At 32.9% G+C, this 21592-nt stretch overlaps 1 protein-coding gene across 1 annotated transcript; it reads right to left on the bottom strand.

Moving 5' to 3' along the window:
* Window positions 1-7686: 7686 nt before the first annotated feature.
* On the bottom strand, window positions 7687-20034 carry LOC143241704 (solute carrier family 13 member 2-like). Its single transcript, XM_076484934.1, has 6 exons — window positions 19915-20034; window positions 18657-18806; window positions 13464-13579; window positions 10656-10786; window positions 9807-9885; window positions 7687-7831 (listed from the first exon to the last, which is right to left on the bottom strand). The coding sequence occupies exons 1-6, from the start codon at window positions 20032-20034 to the stop codon at window positions 7687-7689; spliced, it is 741 nt and encodes a 246-aa protein (XP_076341049.1).
* Window positions 20035-21592: the final 1558 nt, after the last annotated feature.

Here is a 21592-nt window from a genome sequence, read left to right as displayed (position 1 = left end):
GGCAGTTGTTTGAATATATAATTTTATTTTATTATATTTAATATAGGTATAAAGGCGTTCCTTTATATTGGTTTATTTTCAAACATCTAACACCGCCCTCTCACATTCCGACACTCAGTTACACAACACCTTCCAAACATGTGGTCAGCTTCTGGTCAGTTACCTCTTTCTTTCTTTGTGTACCTGACGATGACCGAAGAAGGTCGAAACGTTGTTCGCTCTTCTACGTAAAATATTTTCTCAACCCAAACGAGCCGTTTTTACATAGACATTTCTCAACAAGTGGGTTTCTCGACATCACTGATAATATATACGAAGTAGAACCATTTTCGTGAACTAATGAACTTTTATTTCTTACAAAAATAAATAATTATTTCCAATGTGACTAAAATAGAACGTTGCTCAAGAAAGATGATCCACATGGGTGTTGTTTGCCCAATCTGGAAATGTGTTGACGTGGAACATCACCACACCAAGAGTGTTGACCATTAGTAAGGTCACCAGGAGACATATGATTTTCGCAATTATTCCTGGTAAAATCTAGAAATAAGAGAAACATGACTTATATCAAGTTTAATCTTGTATATCAGGATGTAAATACGTCAGCAAAACTACGTGTGTGTTGTTTTCTCTTGTGTGTGAAGGAAAACTGTTCCACGATGTTTTTAATTCGACAAAGTATTAATAAAGAAGTTCTTACTTACAAGTTCGGTTACCAAGAAACAAAGTCTTGTGTATCTATTTGTGAAGTATAAATTGGCATTTTAGACTTAAGTAATACATTACTCATTACCAAACGGCTTGTTTGTAAAATACGTCAATAAACTTTCATTAACAAACGGCTTGTTTGTAAAATATGTTAATAAACTTTCATTACCAAACGGTTTGTCTGTAAAATATGTTAATAAACTTTCATTACCAAACGGTTTGTTTGTAAAATATGTTAATAAGCCAGACGGGTAATGGAATGTTTCTGATACTAGTAACAAACCAACCACCAAACTTTTAATTTAAAATGTTTCACTATCATAAATCTATTGGATACTAGTAACAAACCAACCACCAAACTTTTAATTTAAAATGTTTCACTATCATAAATCTATTGGATACTAGTAACAAACCAACCACCAAACTTTTAATTTAAAATGTTTCACTATCATAAATCTATTGTTATTGAACTCCTTGTTAAGTAGCTCATGTTCTTCAATATTCACTATACAGTCTCTCTTCTTGTGGTATTGTTCATCAATAGTAAAATATGAATCTAGTAACAAACCAACCACCAAACTTTTAATTTAAAATGTTTCACTATCATAAATCTATTGTTATTGAACTCCTTGTTAAGTAGCTAATGTTCTTCAATATTCACTATACAGTCTCTCTTCTTGTGGTATTGTTCATCAATAGTAAAATATGATGCTAGTAACAAACCAACCACCAAACTTTTAATTTAAAATGTTTCACTATCATAAATCTATTGTTATTGAACTCCTTGTTAAGTAGCTCATGTTCTTCAATATTCACTATTCAGTCTCTCTTCTTGTGGTATTGTTCATCAATAGTAAAATATGAATCTAATTTTGGCATTAATGTAAAAATTTGTTGTGAGTAGCTTCAGTAACTATCACGAGCGGTGTAGCTTTCTAGAATGTTATTTAATAACTTCTAGCAGTCAATTAAATGTTTGATTGCATTTGTTATTGTTCGTGGTTTTAACTGTGTGTTTACAGTTGTAGTAATTATTACCTGTTTTAACAAAAGCCGTATTACAAACTATATTCATACAATCAAGTGAACCTTTCAGTTTAATGGAGTTTGGGATAATATTGCTTATGGCTGAAATACGACACATAATAAATAATAGATCTAAATAAACAAAAAACATCTTGTTTAAAGATATTTTTGATATTCCCAAGTGTATAATAATAAAAATAAATGTTCGAAGACGGTAGCATGCATATGATATTACGAGGGACATAGAAAGTTTAGGTTTCAAGTGTTAATTTAGTTATAATATTGAGATAAGTAAACACATCCTGTTTTCTACCCGATCTCATAAACTATTCAAATCTAAAACTAAATTGTGTATCGACACTTATCACCTTCTTATGATTTGGAAAGACATAAAGTCTCCTGTGTTTCCTATTGTTTAATCCTTTATCTACTAATTCACAGCACAAAACTTGTTGAATCAAGTGTATCTTTCAATTGTTGTTGATAATTTCCATGACTGAGAAAAACGACTTAAAGGTCAGGAAACTGAGACCTCCTTACACTTGTGCGTGCCATTACTCAAAGGTTGAACACAAATTATAGCTGTTCGCACTTCTTACATTAGTATTAGTTTTATTTGCTGTTAGTCATGAACTGTTAACACATAACTCACCATATCTTTTATTTTCATTTTGCTCCTTCAAATACTAAGGCTGTTGGTCCTGAGGACACTGGAAACATGAAGGCAAAAGAACAGCTAATAGCGGCTGGAAGCATCACAGCTAGTGGATTTATGTGAACTTTGCTGGCCTAGAGAGAGACATAAAAACAACCATGGACCATAAACAACTAGAATCAAATATGCAAATGTAAAGAGAAGAGGCTAAAGTTATTACACAAGACTGTGTTGTAACAATGTTATCACCATGATGTGACACAAGACTGTGTTGTAACAATGTTATCACCATGACGTGACACAAGACTGTGTTGTAACAATGTTATCACCATGAAGTGACACAAGAATGTGTTGTAACAATGTTATCACCATGATGTGACACAAGACAGTATTGTAACAATGTTATAACCATGATGTGACACAAGACAGTGCTGTAACAATGTTATGATCATGATGTGACACAAGACAGTGCTGTAACAATGTCATCACCATGATGTGACACAAGACACTGTTGTAACAATGTTATCACCATGATGTGACACAAGACTGTGTTGTAACAATGTTATCACCATGATGTGACACAAGACAGTATTGTAACAATGTTATCACCATGATGTGACACAAGACAGTATTGTAACAATGTTATCACCATGATGTGACACAAGACTGTGTTGTAACAATGTTATCACCATGATGTGACACAAGACACTTGTAACAATGTTATCACCATGATGTGACACAAGACTGTGTTGTAACAATGTTATCACCATGATGTGACACAAGACAGTGTTGTAACAATGTTATCACCATGATGTGACACAAGACAGTGCTGTAACAATGTTATGATCATGATGTGATACAAGACACTGTTGTAACAATGTTATCACCATGATGTGACACAAGACAGTATTGTAACAATGTTATCACCATGATGTGACACAAGACAGTGCTGTAACAATGTTATGATCATGATGTGATACAAGACACTGTTGTAACAATGTTATCACCATGATGTGACACAAGACTGTGTTGTAGCAATGTTATCACCATGATGTGATACAAGACTGTGTTGTAACAATGTTATCACCGTGATGTGACACAAGACAGTATTGTAACAATGTTATCACCATGATGTGACACAAGACTGTGTTGTAACAATGTTATCACCATGATGTGACACAAGATTGTATTGTAACAATGATATCACCATGATGTGACACAAGACAGTATTGTAACAATGTTATCACCATGATGTGACACAAGACAGTGCTGTAACAATGTTATGATCATGATGTGACACAAGACAGTGTTGTAACAATGTCATCACCATGATATGACACAAGACACTGTTGTAACAATGTTATCACCATGATGTGACACAAGATTGTGTTGTAACAATGTTATCACCATGATGTGACACAAGACAGTGCTGTAACAATGTTATCACCATGATGTGACACAAGACAGTATTGTAACAATGTTATCACCATGATGTGACACAAGACTGTGTTGTAGCAATGTTATCACCATGATGTGATACAAGACTGTGTTGTAACAATGTTATCACCATGATGTGACACAAGACAGTATTGTAACAATGTTATCACCATGATGTGACACAAGACTGTGTTGTGACAATGTTATCACCATGATGTGACACAAGATTGTATTGTAACAATGATATCACCATGATGTGACACAAGACAGTATTGTAACAATGTTATCACCATGATGTGACACAAGACAGTGCTGTAACAATGTTATGATCATGATGTGACACAAGACATTGTTGTAACAATGTCATCACCATGATGTGACACAAGACACTGTTGTAACAATGTTATCACCATGATGTGACACAAGACTGTGTTGTAACAATGTTATCACCATGATGTGACACAAGACAGTATTGTAACAATGTTATCACCATGATGTGACACAAGACTGTGTTGTAACAATGTTATCACCATGATGTGACACAAGATTGTGTTGTAACAATGATATCACCATGATGTGACACAAGACAGTATTGTAACAATGTTATCACCATGATGTGACACAAGACAGTGTTGTAACAATGTTATGATCATGATGTGAAACAATGAATTATTACATATTTTGTCGTTACAATCACTGATGCAATAAAATATACCATTTATTCATGTAAGAAGTAAAACAAATACTTTCTAGAACTAAATATCAGTGTTACCACTCATTTATTTTACTTTCGTTTAAAGATAATGTCAAAGTTGTGTGATAGTTTATAGTCATTTACCTTGATATTTACGAAAGACAATTTTGGAAAGATTGTTATTGGAAAGATAAGTTATTTTACGTAACTGTGAACGTTTGAAAATCATGGTAACTGGTGTATTTTGAGACATGTTTAATTAACCTGCTAAGGTGGGTAAGTTGCAGTTTTTGAGTGTAAATAATTATTACACAAAACTTTGTTCCACTTATCAAAAACAGCAAATGGAACTTAGATGTTATAGAACTTACCAGATCGCCAATCACGGGAAGGATTATTGTCGCTGCGGCTGTGTTTCCTGCTATTTCAATAAACACCAACATGAAACAACTCAGAAACAAAACTACAACTATCTCGGGGAAATTTTCCAGGAAACCCAGCTGACCTCCGAGCCAAGTGGACAAGCCAGATTTCTGTCGGGGAGAGACATTCTATTATAATTAGTTATTTAGACAGTCTGCTAACTTTGAGAAGACTTGGTTCATATTAGACGTGCCCAAACGTAAACATGCATGCTTTATATAATCTATTCATATTAAAAAACAAAACCAATATAAACTATTCTGGCTTAGTTTGTATAGCTACAGTCTACGTATACGTGTTTCCTTTGTTAAATGATGGGTTTGGAAGTTTCATTACAACGTAATATTAGCCGCTGAGGTATTATACTACCTGAACGCCCTCTGCCAGGGAAAATCCTCCACCAATGAGAAGTAATACTCCCCATGGCATCTTTGCTTCGGCCGTCTTCCAGTCCAATAAAGGAATGCGAGCACTCTTGTGCCATGGATTGGCAGGAACAATGAACAACAAGGTTCCCACAAGAAGGGTTGACGTAGCATCGTCTATTTTACTAGGGGAAAAACGTTTCGCTTTATTACGGCAGCGCCTTTGAGAATACTTCAAACAACCTTTATAAACAGTACTTAATTTTTAGAAGAAAACAAAGAAAGAATGTACTCCCTCGTGTTGATGGGAGTGTGGGTGTGTAATATTTCGTGTTGTGGAAAATAACTGTTAGGGTGATGGGAGGTAATGCTGTTCATACGTCATTCAGACGTCCGTTTGTAAGGACTTCTTGACAACACTGTAGTGTTTTCATCTTTACCTTTAAAAATTAAAGATTCAAAACAGATCCAGCAGAAATTAAGCACTGGTTACATAAATATCGACAAAGTTAAACAGACTATAAAATATAATAAACTTGAAATACCACTATAAACCTGATTTGGTGAAAAATATAAAATTTCCGAAACGTAATATTACCACATTCTCAGTTATTACGTAATATTACCACATTCTCAGTTATTTGTTTATGGTTGAGTTGGTGTGAGCTGAGTGGTTAAGAATTTACTGAAACAAATAAGATACTAGATATGTACGTAAAGAATATCTAATGTAAATACATGTAATATAAGTAACAAATAAGATACTAGTTATGTACGTACAGAATATCTAATGTAAATACATGCAATATAAGTAACAAATAAGATACTAGTTATGTACGTACAGAATATCTAATGTAAATACATGCAATATAAGTAACAAATAAGATACTAGTTATGTACGTACAGAATATCTAATGTAAATACATGTAATATAAGTAACAAATAAGATACTAGTTATGTACGTACAGAATATCTAATGTAATACAAGTAACATATAAGATACTCACGTGTTTACTGGAATCAGAGTTTCCCAACCTTTCATAAATTCTGATTTCGAAACAACCAAAGTATAGCGAGAATAGTAAACAGAACAATGACTGAAATCTGGTGAAAACTGAAGGAAGTGGAAGTTGTGGTCAGTTACGTCACACTGAATAAAATACACAGCTTGAGGTATAAATACAAGTTAGTTACTTTACAATAAACAAAACACATGAGGAGACTTCAAATTATACATGTATTTATTATGTGACTGTGATACGTGTCCTTTAATTTTTACAGTCTATGTATTAGAAAAGACAGATTTATTAATACGTTATTCTTATTACTTACGTCCAACTTCCAAGTTCTTTGTACTTTAACCGAATAAAGTTCTTCACCTGAGACTGTTGCTCATGTGTGGAAGTTTGTGGTCTGGATATGAACAAACATAATGTTGTTAGTCAGTTATCTCATTAACCATGAAATACAACACACGAAGCACCATATACAACACTGTCTGAACAATTTCAGTTTTTTATTAACTGAGAGTAAAAGACTTTATCGTACATGTCATTAACGCAAGTGTTTTTTCACATCATAACTTGATACTTACATTTTCCGAAGTACGAAGAAAACAGTTAAAAACCAAATAATTCCTACACATAATATTATTCCCGGAGTGTTGAATACCATCCATGTTGTGAAGCTTACCCATAAAACTTGGGTATAAACTGTGGAAGAAACCATCTACATGTCACTAAAACGTGGCACGCATAACAATATGAATTGTAACTCTAATCACGCACAAATTCAACATCTTAAAGGTTATCCTACACATGTGTGAGCAGAACCTCATAAGTGAGAAATTTAACTGTACACATATGTAAATAGAACCTAGTAAGTGTGAAACGTTACTGTACGTAGATATAAACAGAACCTAGTAATTGTACATAGATGTAAACAGAACCTAGTAAGTGTGAAACGTTACTGTACATAGATATAAACAGAACCTAGTAATTGTACATAGATGTAAACAGAACCTAGTAAGTGTGAAACGTTACTGTACACAGATGTAAACAGAACCTAGTAATTGTTAAACTTAACTGTACATAGATGTAAACAGAACCTAGTATTGTACATAGATGTAAACAGAACCTAGTAAGTGTGAAACGTTACTGTACACAGATGTAAACAGAACCTAGTAAGTGTGAAACGTTACTGTACACAGATGTAAACAGAACCTAGTACTTGTACACAGATGTAAACAGAACCTAGTAATTGTACACAGATGTAAACAGAACCTAGTAATTGTACACAGATGTAAACAGAACCTTTATATTGAGAACGGTTAATGTTATATTTTGTCCCATATAAAGAACATGAGAGGTCTCCTTCACTTACTCTTCCAAAACAAATTTGAAAACTAAGTTTGGGGCGGTTGCTGGTAGTGTTCCGGCCCCTCCAACATTAGCTGCATAACACATTGTTAGCATCATTACATTTCTTAGCTTCCTCACGTTTTGTTCCTGCGGTGTCTGACATCTAAAGGAAGATAACATTTGTCATCATTTTTACACACATGAAAACGTTACTTTGTATATAGTTTTACTAGTTCTTGTGTTAGTTGCGAGGTGAATATGTCTTTTAGAATACAAATATATTACAATACATAGTAATAGATGATACACAATGAATTATAATAGAATACAAATATATTACAATACACAGTAATAGATGACACACAATGAATTATAATAGAATACAAATATATTACAATACACAGTAATAGATGATACACAATGAATTATAATAGAATACAAACATATTACAATACACAGTAATAGATGATACACAATGAATTATAATAGAATACAAATATATTACAATACACAGTAACAGATGATACACAATGAATTATAATAGAATACAAATATATTACAATACACAGTAACAGATGATACACAATGAATTATAATAGAATACAAATATATTACAATACACAGTAATAGATGATACACAATGAATTATAATAGAATACAAATATATTACAATACACAGTAACAGATGATACACAATGAATTATAATAGAATACAAATATATTACAATACACAGTAACAGATGATACACAATGAATTATAATAGAATACAAATATATTACAATACACAGTAATAGATGATACACAATGAATTATAATAGAATACAAATATATTACAATACACAGTAATAGATGATACACAATGAATTATAATAGAATACAAATATATTACAATACACAGTAATAGATGATACACAATGAGTTATAAGCGTGAAGGTGAAACACACTATATGTTTCGACATTATATTGGTCTGTCTTTGTTTTCCAGTTTATTATTATAACACATTAATTGTCTCCAATAATCAAATATTACTCTAAACATAAAAGTTCATATGAAGCCTATTCTATTATTCAATTCACCATTGCCTCTCAGTTTTCTGATTTCAGGGAATATCACCCTGACCCCCAGCGGCACGTCTGCGAAATTACAACGCTAGAAATGGAGTTTCAATACCCATTGTGGGCAGAGCACAGATAGCCCTTTGTATAACTTGGTGCTCAATTAAAAATAAATAAATAAACAATTTCATCCAAGAGTACATGATCAGTCTGAAAGGTTCTTTCGCACAGGACGCCATCACAACTCGATGCTGTACTGATTTTAACTGTCATCACAAATAAGTACTGTCCTGATTTCAACTCTTATCACAGGGCGTCATCACAAATCAGTACTGTCCTGATTTCAACTCTTATCACAGGGTGTCATCACAAATCGGTACTGTCCTGATTTCAACTCTTATCGCAGGGCGCCATCACAAATCGGTACTGTCCTGATTTAAACTGTCATCAGTAATCATAAAAAAGAGAAAGTTCTAGGGATAATGGCTCAACATGGCCAGGTGTGTCAAGGGGCGCTCGACTAGTAATCTGAGGGTCGCGTTTTTGAATCTCCGTCACACCATACATGCTCGCCCTTTGAGCTGTGAGGGCGTTATAATGTGATGGTCAATCCCACTATTAGTTGATAAAAGAGTAACTCAAGAGTTGGCGGTGGGTGGTAATGACTAGTTGTCTTCCCTCTCTCTAGTCTTACACTGCTAAATTAGAGAGGACGAGCACAGATAGCCCTCGTGTAGCTTTGCGCGAAATTCAAAAACAAAGTCCGAAAATTTTCTCACTAAATTTTTTCTGAGAATGAATTTTACAATACTGTATAAATACGAGGTCACAGACGTCAACTCGACAATCCTTGATTTATACCTACAGACTGCGTCTTTCTACACAGAAGTGTTATATAATTATACTATAGAAAAGTTTAGCTAACATAAGGAACATCGTCGATTTTTGTTTGTCAAGTAACCGGCGTCGTTAGAAATTCAAAGGTCACCGTCACAAATACTTGTATGAAAACGTGTGGACATTAAAAGCATGACCCAGTATTTTTAATGGCCTGAGCTGACCACAAATGTTCGATACTTACTCTATATGTAATACATTCAGTGCTTCAGTACTGTCTCCGAGTTCACTGCCTTCACGGTCTGGAGTTGGTGTGTCAAATCCTGAAAGGTGAACAAATGTCTGTCTCATTTGGTGAAAACGAGAAGTAATGTTTGTTTGTTTGTTTATATTCGAGTTCTTCAAACAATATGCTTCAGAACAGGTAAAACATGGTTCTTTTTTTGTCAATCTTCACAATTTTGACAAAAATTGTCTTCAAAACGACAGTTAAATTTGAAAACTGAAAAGGATAAATTAATGTAAAATTGATATTGGAATGTTAAAGGTAAGAACAGAATACACGTGTTAAAGGTAAGAACAGAATACAGTGTTAAAGGTAAGAACAGAATACAGTGTTAAAGGTAAGAACAGAATACAGTGTTAAAGGTAACGGTAAAAAGTGATAATTACATCCAGTTATACTAAAGGATGGTAAGAGAATATCATAGAGAAACAGAAGTAAGATGACAGAAGAAATGAAAGCAACAGCAGGAGTGAAGAAAGAAGATGGTAAGATAATATAATGATAGAAAGAAGAGTAGAGAAACTGAATGTTTGTAAAGTAAAAAATTTCAGCAAAAAGAAAGTAAAAATAATTTCAGTAAAATGAACACCATACATAAATATTGGAAAAGACCTGAATTAAACAAAAATATTCGTGCCTTAAGGCACTAGAATAGAAAGTGAAGGAAAGTATTTAAAATGTATGTTAAATCAGATGTATGAAATCACTGAGAGAAAACTTTGGAAGGCCTAAACTCATCCATAAGTCACTGAATGTTTGAAACTGTATATGTTCAACGTCTCACAAATGATTTGTTTAAGGTCATACCTGGGAGGTCAATGGAATTGTCCAGTTCTTTTAATACAGCGTCTACAATGGGGATCATCATAGCTACAGTAGGAGTTGGTCCAATCCACATGGACAACGTTGAACTAGTCATCATAAACCCCAACATCAACCTGAAATTTATTAATGTTATTAACATAGACCTACATATCAACCTAAAATTTATTAATGTTATTAACATAGACCTACATATCAACCTGAAATTTATTAATGTTATTAACATAGACCAATATATCAACCTGAAATTTATTAATATTATTAACATAGACCTACATATCAACCTGAAATTTATTAATGTTATTAACATAGACCTAAATCTCAACCTACAATTTATTAATGTTATTAACATAGACCTACATATCAACCTGAAATTTATTAATGTTATTAACATAGACCTACATATCAACCTGAAATTTATTAATGTTATTAACATAGACCTACATATCAACCTGAAATTTATTAATGTTATTAACATAGACCTAAATATCAAAATGAAATTTATTAATGTTATTAACATAGACCTACATATCAACCTGAAATTTATTAATGTTATTAACATAGACCTACATATCAACCTGAAATTTATTAATGTTATTAACATAGACCTACATATCAACCTGAAATTTATTACTGTTATTAACATAGACCTACATATCAACCTGAAATTTATTAAATGTTATTAACATAGACCTAAATATCAACCTGAAATTTATTAATGTTATTAACATAGACCTACATATCAACCTGAAATTTATTAATGTTATTAATATAGACCTACATATCAACCTGAAACTTATTAATGTTATTAACATAGATCTACATATCAACCTGAAATTTATTAATGTTATTATCATAGACCTAATTATTAACTTCAATTGTTTTAATATTATTAACATAAACCAAATTATCAATTACAATTGTTTTAATATTATTAACATAAACCTAATTATCAACTTCAAATTTATTAATGTTATTAACATAGACCTATATATCAACTTCAAATTTATTAACGTCAATCTAACCGTGATCAGCAGCAATACAAGTGATAAGTGAATACTTATGGGGTTAATCTAACAGTGAACAGCAATACAAGAAGTGATAACTGATTACGTATTAAGTTAATCTAAGTATAAACAGCGATATAAGAACTGATTACGTATTAGGTTAATCTTGGTGTGAACGCCAATTGACATTCTGATAACTGACCACCAAAGAGAGAAATCGAAATATAAACAGCGACTTAAAATAAAATATTTAATCTATTTGTCATTAAAACTAAAGTAATTTACGTAAAAGTTAGTCGCATATTTAGTTTGCTGTCATTCGCTAAAACTTGGAAATAAATCGACTTGTATTTTATTTTCAGATCATTTTTTATATCCAGTTTTACCAATATTAATTTTCATCATGAAGATAATCTCCACAGATAACTTTTCTTCCTGGAAATAGCTGCACCAAATATTAACGAAAATGTTTTTAGAATATGTAAAAATCACACATTTTGTATATTAATCATTACTGCTGTATAACATTTATAAAAGTGTGTCAGCATAACTCCAAACAGTAAACTTATGATTTCAAAATCTGTCATTCACTTAGACTTACGAGTGCAAATTTCTTCTCGAACGTAAAAGAAACATTACCAAACAAGACATTGAAATAGACACACAGTGGGCAGACACTAGATGGAGCCACATAATGTATTGGCATTGGTTTGTTTTTGAATTTCGCGCAAAATACTAGGGCTATCTGTACTAGTCGTCCCTAATTTAGTAGTGTAAAACTAGAGGGAAGGCAACTAGTCCACAGCCATCTCCTGGACTACTCTTTTACCAACGAATAGTGGGATTGACCGTAACATTATAACGCCCCCACGGCTGAAAGGGCGAGCATGTTTGGCACGATGGGGATGCGAACCTACGATCCTCGGATTACGAGCCAAGCGCCATAACCAACTACCTATGTCAGGCCATTCACATTGGCAACTATCAAGTTGTACACAATCTAGACACTAGAGGGAGTTACATAATGTTCTGTTGTTGATAACTATCAAGTTGTACACAATCTAGACACTAGAGGGAGTCACATAATATATTGACATTTATCAAGTTGTGCAGATACCTGTCAAACTGTTTTCGGTGTGGGGCTTGAATCTCATCACCAAACATAATTGATCTTTCAGCCGTAGAATTCTATTATGTGACAGTCAGTCAATTACACTATTCAATAAGATTAGAACAATATGACAAGCATGGGTTATTTACATCGAGCACCTTAGGCTAAAAGAAGTCTACTTGTTACCTACAAAAAATAACAGCAAAAAAGATGTCTCCTTAGCTCACAGAGCACGAACCCAGTAGTTTTGGTATAGCTCAGGGCAGAAAGCATGATACCAACAAGCTTCCTATTTCTTAGGACATAACCAGCCGCCTTCTTCTTGTTTAGTGCGTGCAACATCAGACCGGAGGCCTTCCTATTGGTTAGGCCAAAATACATGACACAAGCATTTTAGATAATACTTAAGAGAGAGAACATAAGACCAGTGGTCTTGTCTGTAAAACAGAGAATATTAAACCAGTGGTCTTATTTATAGGACAGATAATATGAAACCAGTGGTCTTATTTGAAGGACAGAGAATATGAAACCAGTGTCTTATTTATAGGACAGAAAACGTGAGACCAGAGGTCTTATTTATAGGACAGTGAACATGAAACCATTGGTATATTTACTACCTCAACACCAAAAACAAAAGATTATTACACATTAATTATCTCAGACGGAGTAACATACCATCTGGGTGTTGTTCCAACACTTAAGAGAACACGTAAAGCAATTCTTTGGTGGAGGTTGCAGTGTTCTACAGCTATAGCCACCAGGATTCCACCCAAACCAATCATTATCGCATCCTGTAAGAATAACAATAAAAAACAGGTAACTAAGATAAGAAACCAGCACAGAGACAAGTAAAACAGACTTAAAATCACTGTCTCTAATTCAGAACTGCGTATTAAACGTCTTTCAGTACAGAAAGCTTGTTATTATCCGTTTGTTTGTAGTTTAGCATAAACGTAGAGAATAGGACTATCTGTGCTCAGCCCACTACGGATATGGATCAAAACCCGGTTTCTAGCGTTCTAAGTCCACAGGCACACTGCTGTACTACTGGGAAGCTATTGCTATCAGAGAGAGGTTGCTATAAAAATTAGTATTATTTGGTACCGCTAGGAAAAAAAAATTTAGGAAATATTTAATAAAAGAAAGGTAAGCCTCCCTACGAGCATAGCGGTATGTCTACAAGGAAATATTTAATAAAAGAAAGGTAAGCCTCCCTACGAGCACAGCGGTATGTCTACTAGGAAATATTTAATAAAGAAAGGTAAGCCTCCCTACGAGCATAGCGGTATGTCTACAAGGAAATATTTAACAAAGAAAAGTAAGCCTCCCTACGAGCATAGCGGTATGTCTACAAGGAAATATTTAATAAAAGAAAGGTAAGCCTCCCTACGAGCATAGCGGTATGTCTACTAGGAAATATTTAATAAAGAAAGGTAAGCCTCCCTACGAGGATAGCGGTATGTCTACTACGAAATATTTAATAAAAGAAAGGTAAGCCTCTTTACGAGCACAGCGGTATGTCTACTAGGAAATATTTAATAAAGAAAGATAAGCCTCCCTACGAGCATAGCGGTATGTCTACTAGGAAATATTTAATAAAGAAAGGTAAGCCTCCCTACGAGCATAGCGGTATGTCTACAAGGAAATATTTAATAAAGAAAAGTAAGCCTCCCTACGAGCATAGCGGTATGTCTACAAGGAAATATTTAATAAAAGAAAGGTAAGCCTCCCTACGAGCATAGCGGTATGTCTACAAGGAAATATTTAATAAAGAAAAGTAAGCCTCCCTACGAGCATAGCGGTATGTCTACAAGGAAATATTTAATAAAAGAAAGGTAAGCCTCCCTACGAGCATAGCGGTATGTCTACTACGAAATATTTAATAAAGAAAGGTAAGCCTCCCTACGAGGATAGCGGTATGTCTACTACGAAATATTTAATAAAAGAAAGGTAAGCCTCTTTACGAGCACAGCGGTATGTCTACCAGGAAATATTTAATAAAGAAAGGTAAGCCTCCCTACGAGCATAGCGGTATGTCTACTAGGAAATATTTAATAAAGAAAGATAAGCCTCCCTACGAGCATAGCGGTATGTCTACCAGGAAATATTTAATAAAGAAAGATAAGCCTCCCTACGAGCATAGCGGTATGTCTACTAGGAAATATTTAATAAAGAAAGGTAAGCCTCCCTACGAGCATAGCGGTATGTCTACTAGGAAATATTTAATAAAGAAAGATAAGCCTCCCTACGAGCATAGCGGTATGTCTACTACGAAATATTTAATAAAGAAAGGTAAGCCTCCCTACGAGGATAGCGGTATGTCTACTACGAAATATTTAATAAAGAAAGGTAAGCCTCCCTACGAGGATAGCGGTATGTCTACTACGAAATATTTAATAAAGAAAGGTAAGCCTCCCTACGAGGATAGCGGTATGTCTACTACGAAATATTTAATAAAAGAAAGGTAAGCCTCTTTACGAGCACAGCGGTATGTCTACCAGGAAATATTTAATAAAGAAAGATAAGCCTCCCTACGAGCATAGCGGTATGTCTACTAGGAAATATTTAATAAAGAAAGGTAAGCCTCCCTACGAGCACAGCGGTATGTCTACTAGGAAATATTTAATAAAGAAAGGTAAGCCTCCCTACGAGCATAGCGGTATGTCTACTAGGAAATATTTAATAAAGAAAGATAAGCCTCCCTACGAGCATAGCGGTATGTCTACCAGGAAATATTTAATAAAGAAAGGTAAGCCTCCCTACGAGGATAGCGGTATGTCTACTACGAAATATTTAATAAAGAAAGGTAAGCCTCCCTACGAGGATAGCGGTATGTCTACTACGAAATATTTAATAAAAGAAAGGTAAGCCTCTTTACGAGCACAGCGGTATGTCTACCAGGAAATATTTAATAAAGAAAGATAAGCCTCCCTACGAGCATAGCGGTATGTCTACCAGGAAATATTTAATAAAGAAAGGTAAGCCTCCCTACGAGCACAGCGGTATGTCTACCAGGAAATATTTAATAAAGAAAGATAAGCCTCCCTACGAGCATAGCGGTATGTCTACTAGGAAATATTTAATAAAGAAAGGTAAGCCTCCCTACGAGCACAGCGGTATGTCTACTAGAAATATTTAATAAAGAAAGGTAAGCCTCCCTACGAGCATAGCGGTATGTCTACTAGGAAATATTTAATAAAGAAAGATAAGCCTCCCTACGAGCATAGCGGTATGTCTACCAGGAAATATTTAATAAAGAAAGATAAGCCTCCCTACGAGCATAGCGGTATGTCTACTAGGAAATATTTAATAAAGAAAGGTAAGCCTCCCTACGAGCATAGCGGTATGTCTACTAGGAAATATTTAATAAAGAAAGATAAGCCTCCCTACGAGCATAGCGGTATGTCTACTACGAAATATTTAATAAAGAAAGGTAAGCCTCCCTACGAGGATAGCGGTATGTCTACTACGAAATATTTAATAAAGAAAGGTAAGCCTCTTTACGAGCACAGCGGTATGTCTACTAGGAATATTTAATAAAGAAAGGTAAGCCTCCCTACGAGCATAGCGGTATGTCTACTAGGAAATATTTAATAAAGAAAGGTAAGCCTCCCTACGAGCATAGCGGTATGTCTACTAGGAAATATTTAATAAAGAAAGGTAAGCCTCTTTACGAGCACAGCGGTATGTCTACTAGGAAATATTTAATAAAGAAAGGTAAGCCTCCCTACGAGCATAGCGGTATGTCTACTAGGAAATATTTAATAAAAGAAAGGTAAGCCTCCCCAAGAGCATAGCGGTATGTCTACTAGGAAATATTTAATAAAAGAAAGGTAAGCCTCCCTACGAGCATAGCGGTATGTCTACTAGGAAATATTTAATAAAGAAAGGTAAGCCTACCTACGAACATAGCGGTATGTCTACGTACTTATAGCGCTTTTCTACAATATTGCCAGCCTTGTTTCCTTACTTTTTACTAGTTTGACATTTTTAAATTCCCAATTTTTTGTTATTTTATTTGCTTTGCTGTCTTTATATTCATCTCTGGGTAAAAGATTAGTTGATGTGCTAGCTAACTTAATAAATTGTAATCATAATGAAAGTAACAAGCAGGTAGCTGGTACAGTTCATTATGATTTACTGTTGCTACTGACTATTTGATCACATTAATTCAAGATATCAAATGTTAAGATGGATCTGAATATTGTCATTGAGTATACTGTTAAATATTTATTGTTTCTCTGTAACTAAATTATCTATATATAATGCATGGCAATTGGCCAATACATGTTTACACTAAGACACAATTCTCACTAAGGACGTATAAATATTTATCAGTAGAAAAAACAGCCTTTTCAAATAAAACATAGTCTGAAAAATAGGTTTTAAAAATCTTTTGTCTTTTAAAATAATTATTCTACGAATGTATATCATAAGATTTAACATGATATGTATTGAATTTATTTTACTACTTCATTTCATACATAATAGAAGTTTGCTTCCTAAAGACACCGATTGTACAGTGTACAAAGCATTGAGTATCTACATGTTACACTACTCTAAAGTACATCTATTATTGATTCTTGTTTCACCTTGTACTTAATATTTTTAAAAGGAACACCAACTGTCTGTAAGAAAGCTACCTTCAAGGGGTAATGATAACAACATTTCCATTGTGAAATATAGAAGATACAAAATCAGCTTGTCAATACCTCATGACCTTAGTTATTCTATAAAAGGTTTGGGTGCAGTATACCAAACAGTCTTCGTTGTATGATGACAAGAGAATAATAATAAGTGTAGTGAGACTGTTTTTATCAGATTTCTGTTACTTATAAGTGTAACATGTGTGGTTATCTTGTACAGTTTACATATGTGTACAGTCTTAGCAGTCGACAGTAAAGCCTTTAATATGTTGTCTGAACTCAATTTTTATTCATTTAGGTAATTTATGCCAGAACGTTCTATTAGGGTTTTGTGTAATTTCTTGAGATCTCTATTATGAACTGTTACTGTGGTTTATGATATAGAAACAAAGAGAGACTGCACTTTTTTCTATTGTTAACAGTAGTAAAAGAAGTATTTAAAGTGTAAGCTCAGTAGTAAAAGAAGTATTTAAAGTGTAAGCTCGGTAGTAAAAGAAGTATTTAAAGTGTAAGATCAGTAGTAAAAGAAGTATTTAAAGTGTAAGCTCAGTAGTAAAAGAAGTATTTAAAGTGTAAGCTCAGTAGTAAAAGAAGTATTTAAAGTGTAAGATCAGTAGTAAAAGAAGTATTTAAAGTGTAAGATCAGTAGTAAAAGAAGTATTTAAAGTGTAAGCTCAGTAGTAAAAGAAGTATTTAAAGTGTAAGCTCAGTAGTAAAAGAAGTATTTAAAGTGTAAGCTCAGTAGTAAAAGAAGTATTTAAAGTGTAAGCTCAATAGTAAAAGAAGTATTTAAAGTGTAAGATCAGTAGTAAAAGAAGTATTTAAAGTGTAAGATCAGTAGTAAAAGAAGTATTTAAAGTGTAAGATCAGTAGTAAAAGAAGTATTTAAAGTGTAAGCTCAGTAGTAAAAAAAGTATTTAAAGTGTAAGCTCAGTAGTAAAAGAAGTATTTAAAGTGTAAGCTCAGTAGTAAAAGAAGTATTTAAAGTGTAAGCTCAGTAGTAAAAGAAGTATTTAAAGTGTAAGCTCAGTAGTAAAAGAAGTATTTAAAGTGTAAGCTCAGTAGTAAAAGAAGTATTTAAAGTGTAAGCTCAATAGTAAAAGAAGTATTTAAAGTGTAAGATCAGTAGTAAAAGAAGTATTTAAAGTGTAAGCTCAGTAGTAAAAGAAGTATTTAAAATGTAAGCTCAGTAGTAAAAGAAATATTTAAAGTGTAAACTTACTCTCATATATGGATAACAGGTGGCAGTGGTATCCATGATGCCCATCAGTGGTAAGAACACAACAGGAAGTAGGCCTGTAACCGGAAGTGGAATTGCTTCAGTCATCCAATAAACAGCCATCAGTAACACAAGAAATCCACACTTTGATTCCTGAAATCCATATGATTTTATTAATTAATTACATGTTAAAAGGCGTTAAAAATACTTAGGTGACTCTTGGAAATGAAAAAAAAAAAACACTCGCACGTTAAGCACTTTGTATAAATTACGTTTGTTATAAATAAATGTTATTTAAAACTCCAATAATTATACTTCTTGGAACAGCGGTAAGTCTACTGATTTACAACGCTAAAATCATGAGTTAGATTCCTTTCGGTGAACACAATAGATAGTCCGATTCCGCTTTGTTATAGAGAAAAGATAGTTTTCAGAAATGAATGAATTTCAAAGACAAAATTCAACACATAAGTTATTGCCGTGTAAACATTACACACGATACAATACACCTGGCAAAAGCAAGTGAGGTTAGGCTTGTCTAAAATATGTGTTAAAGAAATAACGAACAATCTTTATTCACTAATTTTTATCATAAAAGGAAAGATAACATATTTGATAAAAAATATGAACATTTTATAAAACTGTCCGCTTAAAGAGGAAAATGAGTTACAAGAATCCAGCTTACTAAATTATTACATTATTACAACACATGCTTTTATCACTTTTCGCTTATGTTGTGTCTACAAAGTTTTGCTTCAATCCAGTATTCCTGGAGAAAAGTATGTTTTGGTATTATAACTACCCAGAAACAGAGCTTAAAATATTAAAGTATTTATATCGGTTTCTCATAACTGGATCATATCAAATACCTTTGTGAATTAACTGTCTCGTCTTAAATTTTCTGCTTTAGATTATATAAACTTGCGGATAATTAAGTAGGCCTAAAACTACTGTATTAGATTATATGAACGTGAATAATTTGAGTAAGCCTAAAATTCCCTTTGCAGATCATACAAACTTATGAACAATATTGCTAAGCCTAAAATTACTGGTTTAGATCATATATATATATATACATTATCAATAATCTAACTAACCCTAAAATTCCTATAGTGGGTTGTATCAAAAGGGTTGAGAGCAATATGATTAGGCTTAATATTCTGGTAGTTGACAACATCATATAGAATTTTGAATAACCTGAATAGCCCTAAAATTTTTGTCTGGGTCTGTGGGTTGAGTATCAATGAAATAGCGATTTTACCTGAGTACCAGCCGATAAGGGCAGCGGCAGCAGTATCAAGGGCGCACCTACTGTAATTATTATCTTATTCCAGTCGCTAAGTGCCCCAATTATTCGTTTTCTAACTTCCGAAGAATTCATTATTGGCGGTTCTTGTGAAAATTTGAAATGGATGAGTAGAAGACCTATTACAAAATAAAGATAATCTAAAGACGTCTTCGGTTTAGAAAACAGCTGAAGTTTTGACAATGGTCATAACAACATGTCAAGTGCCGATAAATAAAACAATAGACTTTTGTCGTACCATATTTATTGTTTAAACATAAGGTATATCCACACCTTGATTCCCAACAACAACAAAAAAAAGACCGATAAATCGAGCATCATGTGATTTGTGAATTCGTCAGTTATATGTACTAGCTTAGTAAGATTACGCGTTGTCTTGTATAAATACAAGCATACCCGTTGACTTTCAAGGATTAAAAGACTATTATGTAGGTGAATAATGTTTGGATTTATCAAAATATAACACCTGACTTCTTACTAATATTGGTTTGGAATTGCGGGAGGTAATCTAATGTCTCACTAACATTAACAGATGTTGCAGTGTACTGTACATCAACCTTTTTAAATGATGATTTAAACGCATCAGAAAATAAATAAAAAATAAATTAAAAACTTATACACAAACATTTCAAGAATTCTTAAAGACATCTAAACTAATATTCCCACAAACACAGAAACAAAAAATATTTTTAATATATAAGTGATAAATATTTTTGAATTCGTTGATTTGTTAATTATGTAACAGTTGAGACAAATTTTTATAGATAAACACCAGACATTGTGTTATACTAACGTTCAGTCTGATTCTGATATTAAGGTAGTTTTTTTTCACACTTTGGATATATACCTTATTTTCTGCCACATTTAATATTGTTAGCTTCTAATGTTAAGCCTCTTTTATAACACTATAGATTTATATATATTGTTAACTTTCAAACTTAATATCACTACCTAATGATGCTAAGTCTCCTATTTCTTAATAATAGATTCATATATTATTAACTGTCAAACTTAAAATTGTTAGCATCTGATGCTAAACCTCTTTTTTTTAACATTATAGATTTACATCTTATTTTTCGTCACATTTATAATTCTGTCAAAACTTTTTAAATTATTCCGTTAACTTGTATATGGTTATATTCATGTGGAGACTCATCATGAATTATTATATTTCTTATAAGAAACCCTTAATCCTTTTACTAGTAGTTTTAATGCACTTAATCGCGATAACATTTAAAAGAGCCAAATATCAAAACATAAAGGGAATGTAAAAAAACAGATGTTCAAAATATGAAACACTTTTTAAAAACATTATAGAGACTTCCGCTAAGTTCCTGAAGCTTAATTTCGAAATCTTGTATTGTAAACAAACAGAGTTTGACAAAAGATATTAATGTACAGAAACTGACGTACATTCATGATTAATGAAAGGTTATTTTAGGACATGAAGAGCTGCTTCCCTTATATGTAACTGTAAAAAAAGTAGATAAAAGTTGACAAAAAACAACACAACAAAGCATTCATGCCAAATTTGATGAAAATCCATCAATAGGGGGCGAAGTTATGGTAAAAAAACACACACTAAAACACCTATAAAACCAGAATATGCAAAACTAAAAAAAAAATTGTAATT

This window comes from Tachypleus tridentatus, unplaced genomic scaffold, assembly GCF_004210375.1.
Source record: "Tachypleus tridentatus isolate NWPU-2018 unplaced genomic scaffold, ASM421037v1 Hic_cluster_1, whole genome shotgun sequence".
In the NCBI taxonomy this organism is placed as follows: domain Eukaryota; kingdom Metazoa; phylum Arthropoda; class Merostomata; order Xiphosura; family Limulidae; genus Tachypleus; species Tachypleus tridentatus.
The sequence above is the reverse complement of the archived record's forward strand: the minus strand, read 5'-3'. Positions and strand labels throughout refer to the sequence as shown.

What these genes read in the sequence shown, in the direction of transcription:
- LOC143241704 (XM_076484934.1), bottom strand. Translation starts at nt 20,034, where the DNA reads ATGAATTCTTCGGAAGTTAGAAAACGAATAATTGGGGCACTTAGCGAC. An exon ending in CCTTATCGGCTGGTACTCAG is followed by an intron (nt 18,807 to 19,914) that starts GTAAAATCGCTA and finishes TATGGATTTCAG; the next exon opens with GAATCAAAGTGTGGATTTCT. An exon ending in CAATTCCATTGACCTCCCAG is followed by an intron (nt 9,886 to 10,655) that starts GTATGACCTTAA and finishes TTCACCTTTCAG; the next exon opens with GATTTGACACACCAACTCCA.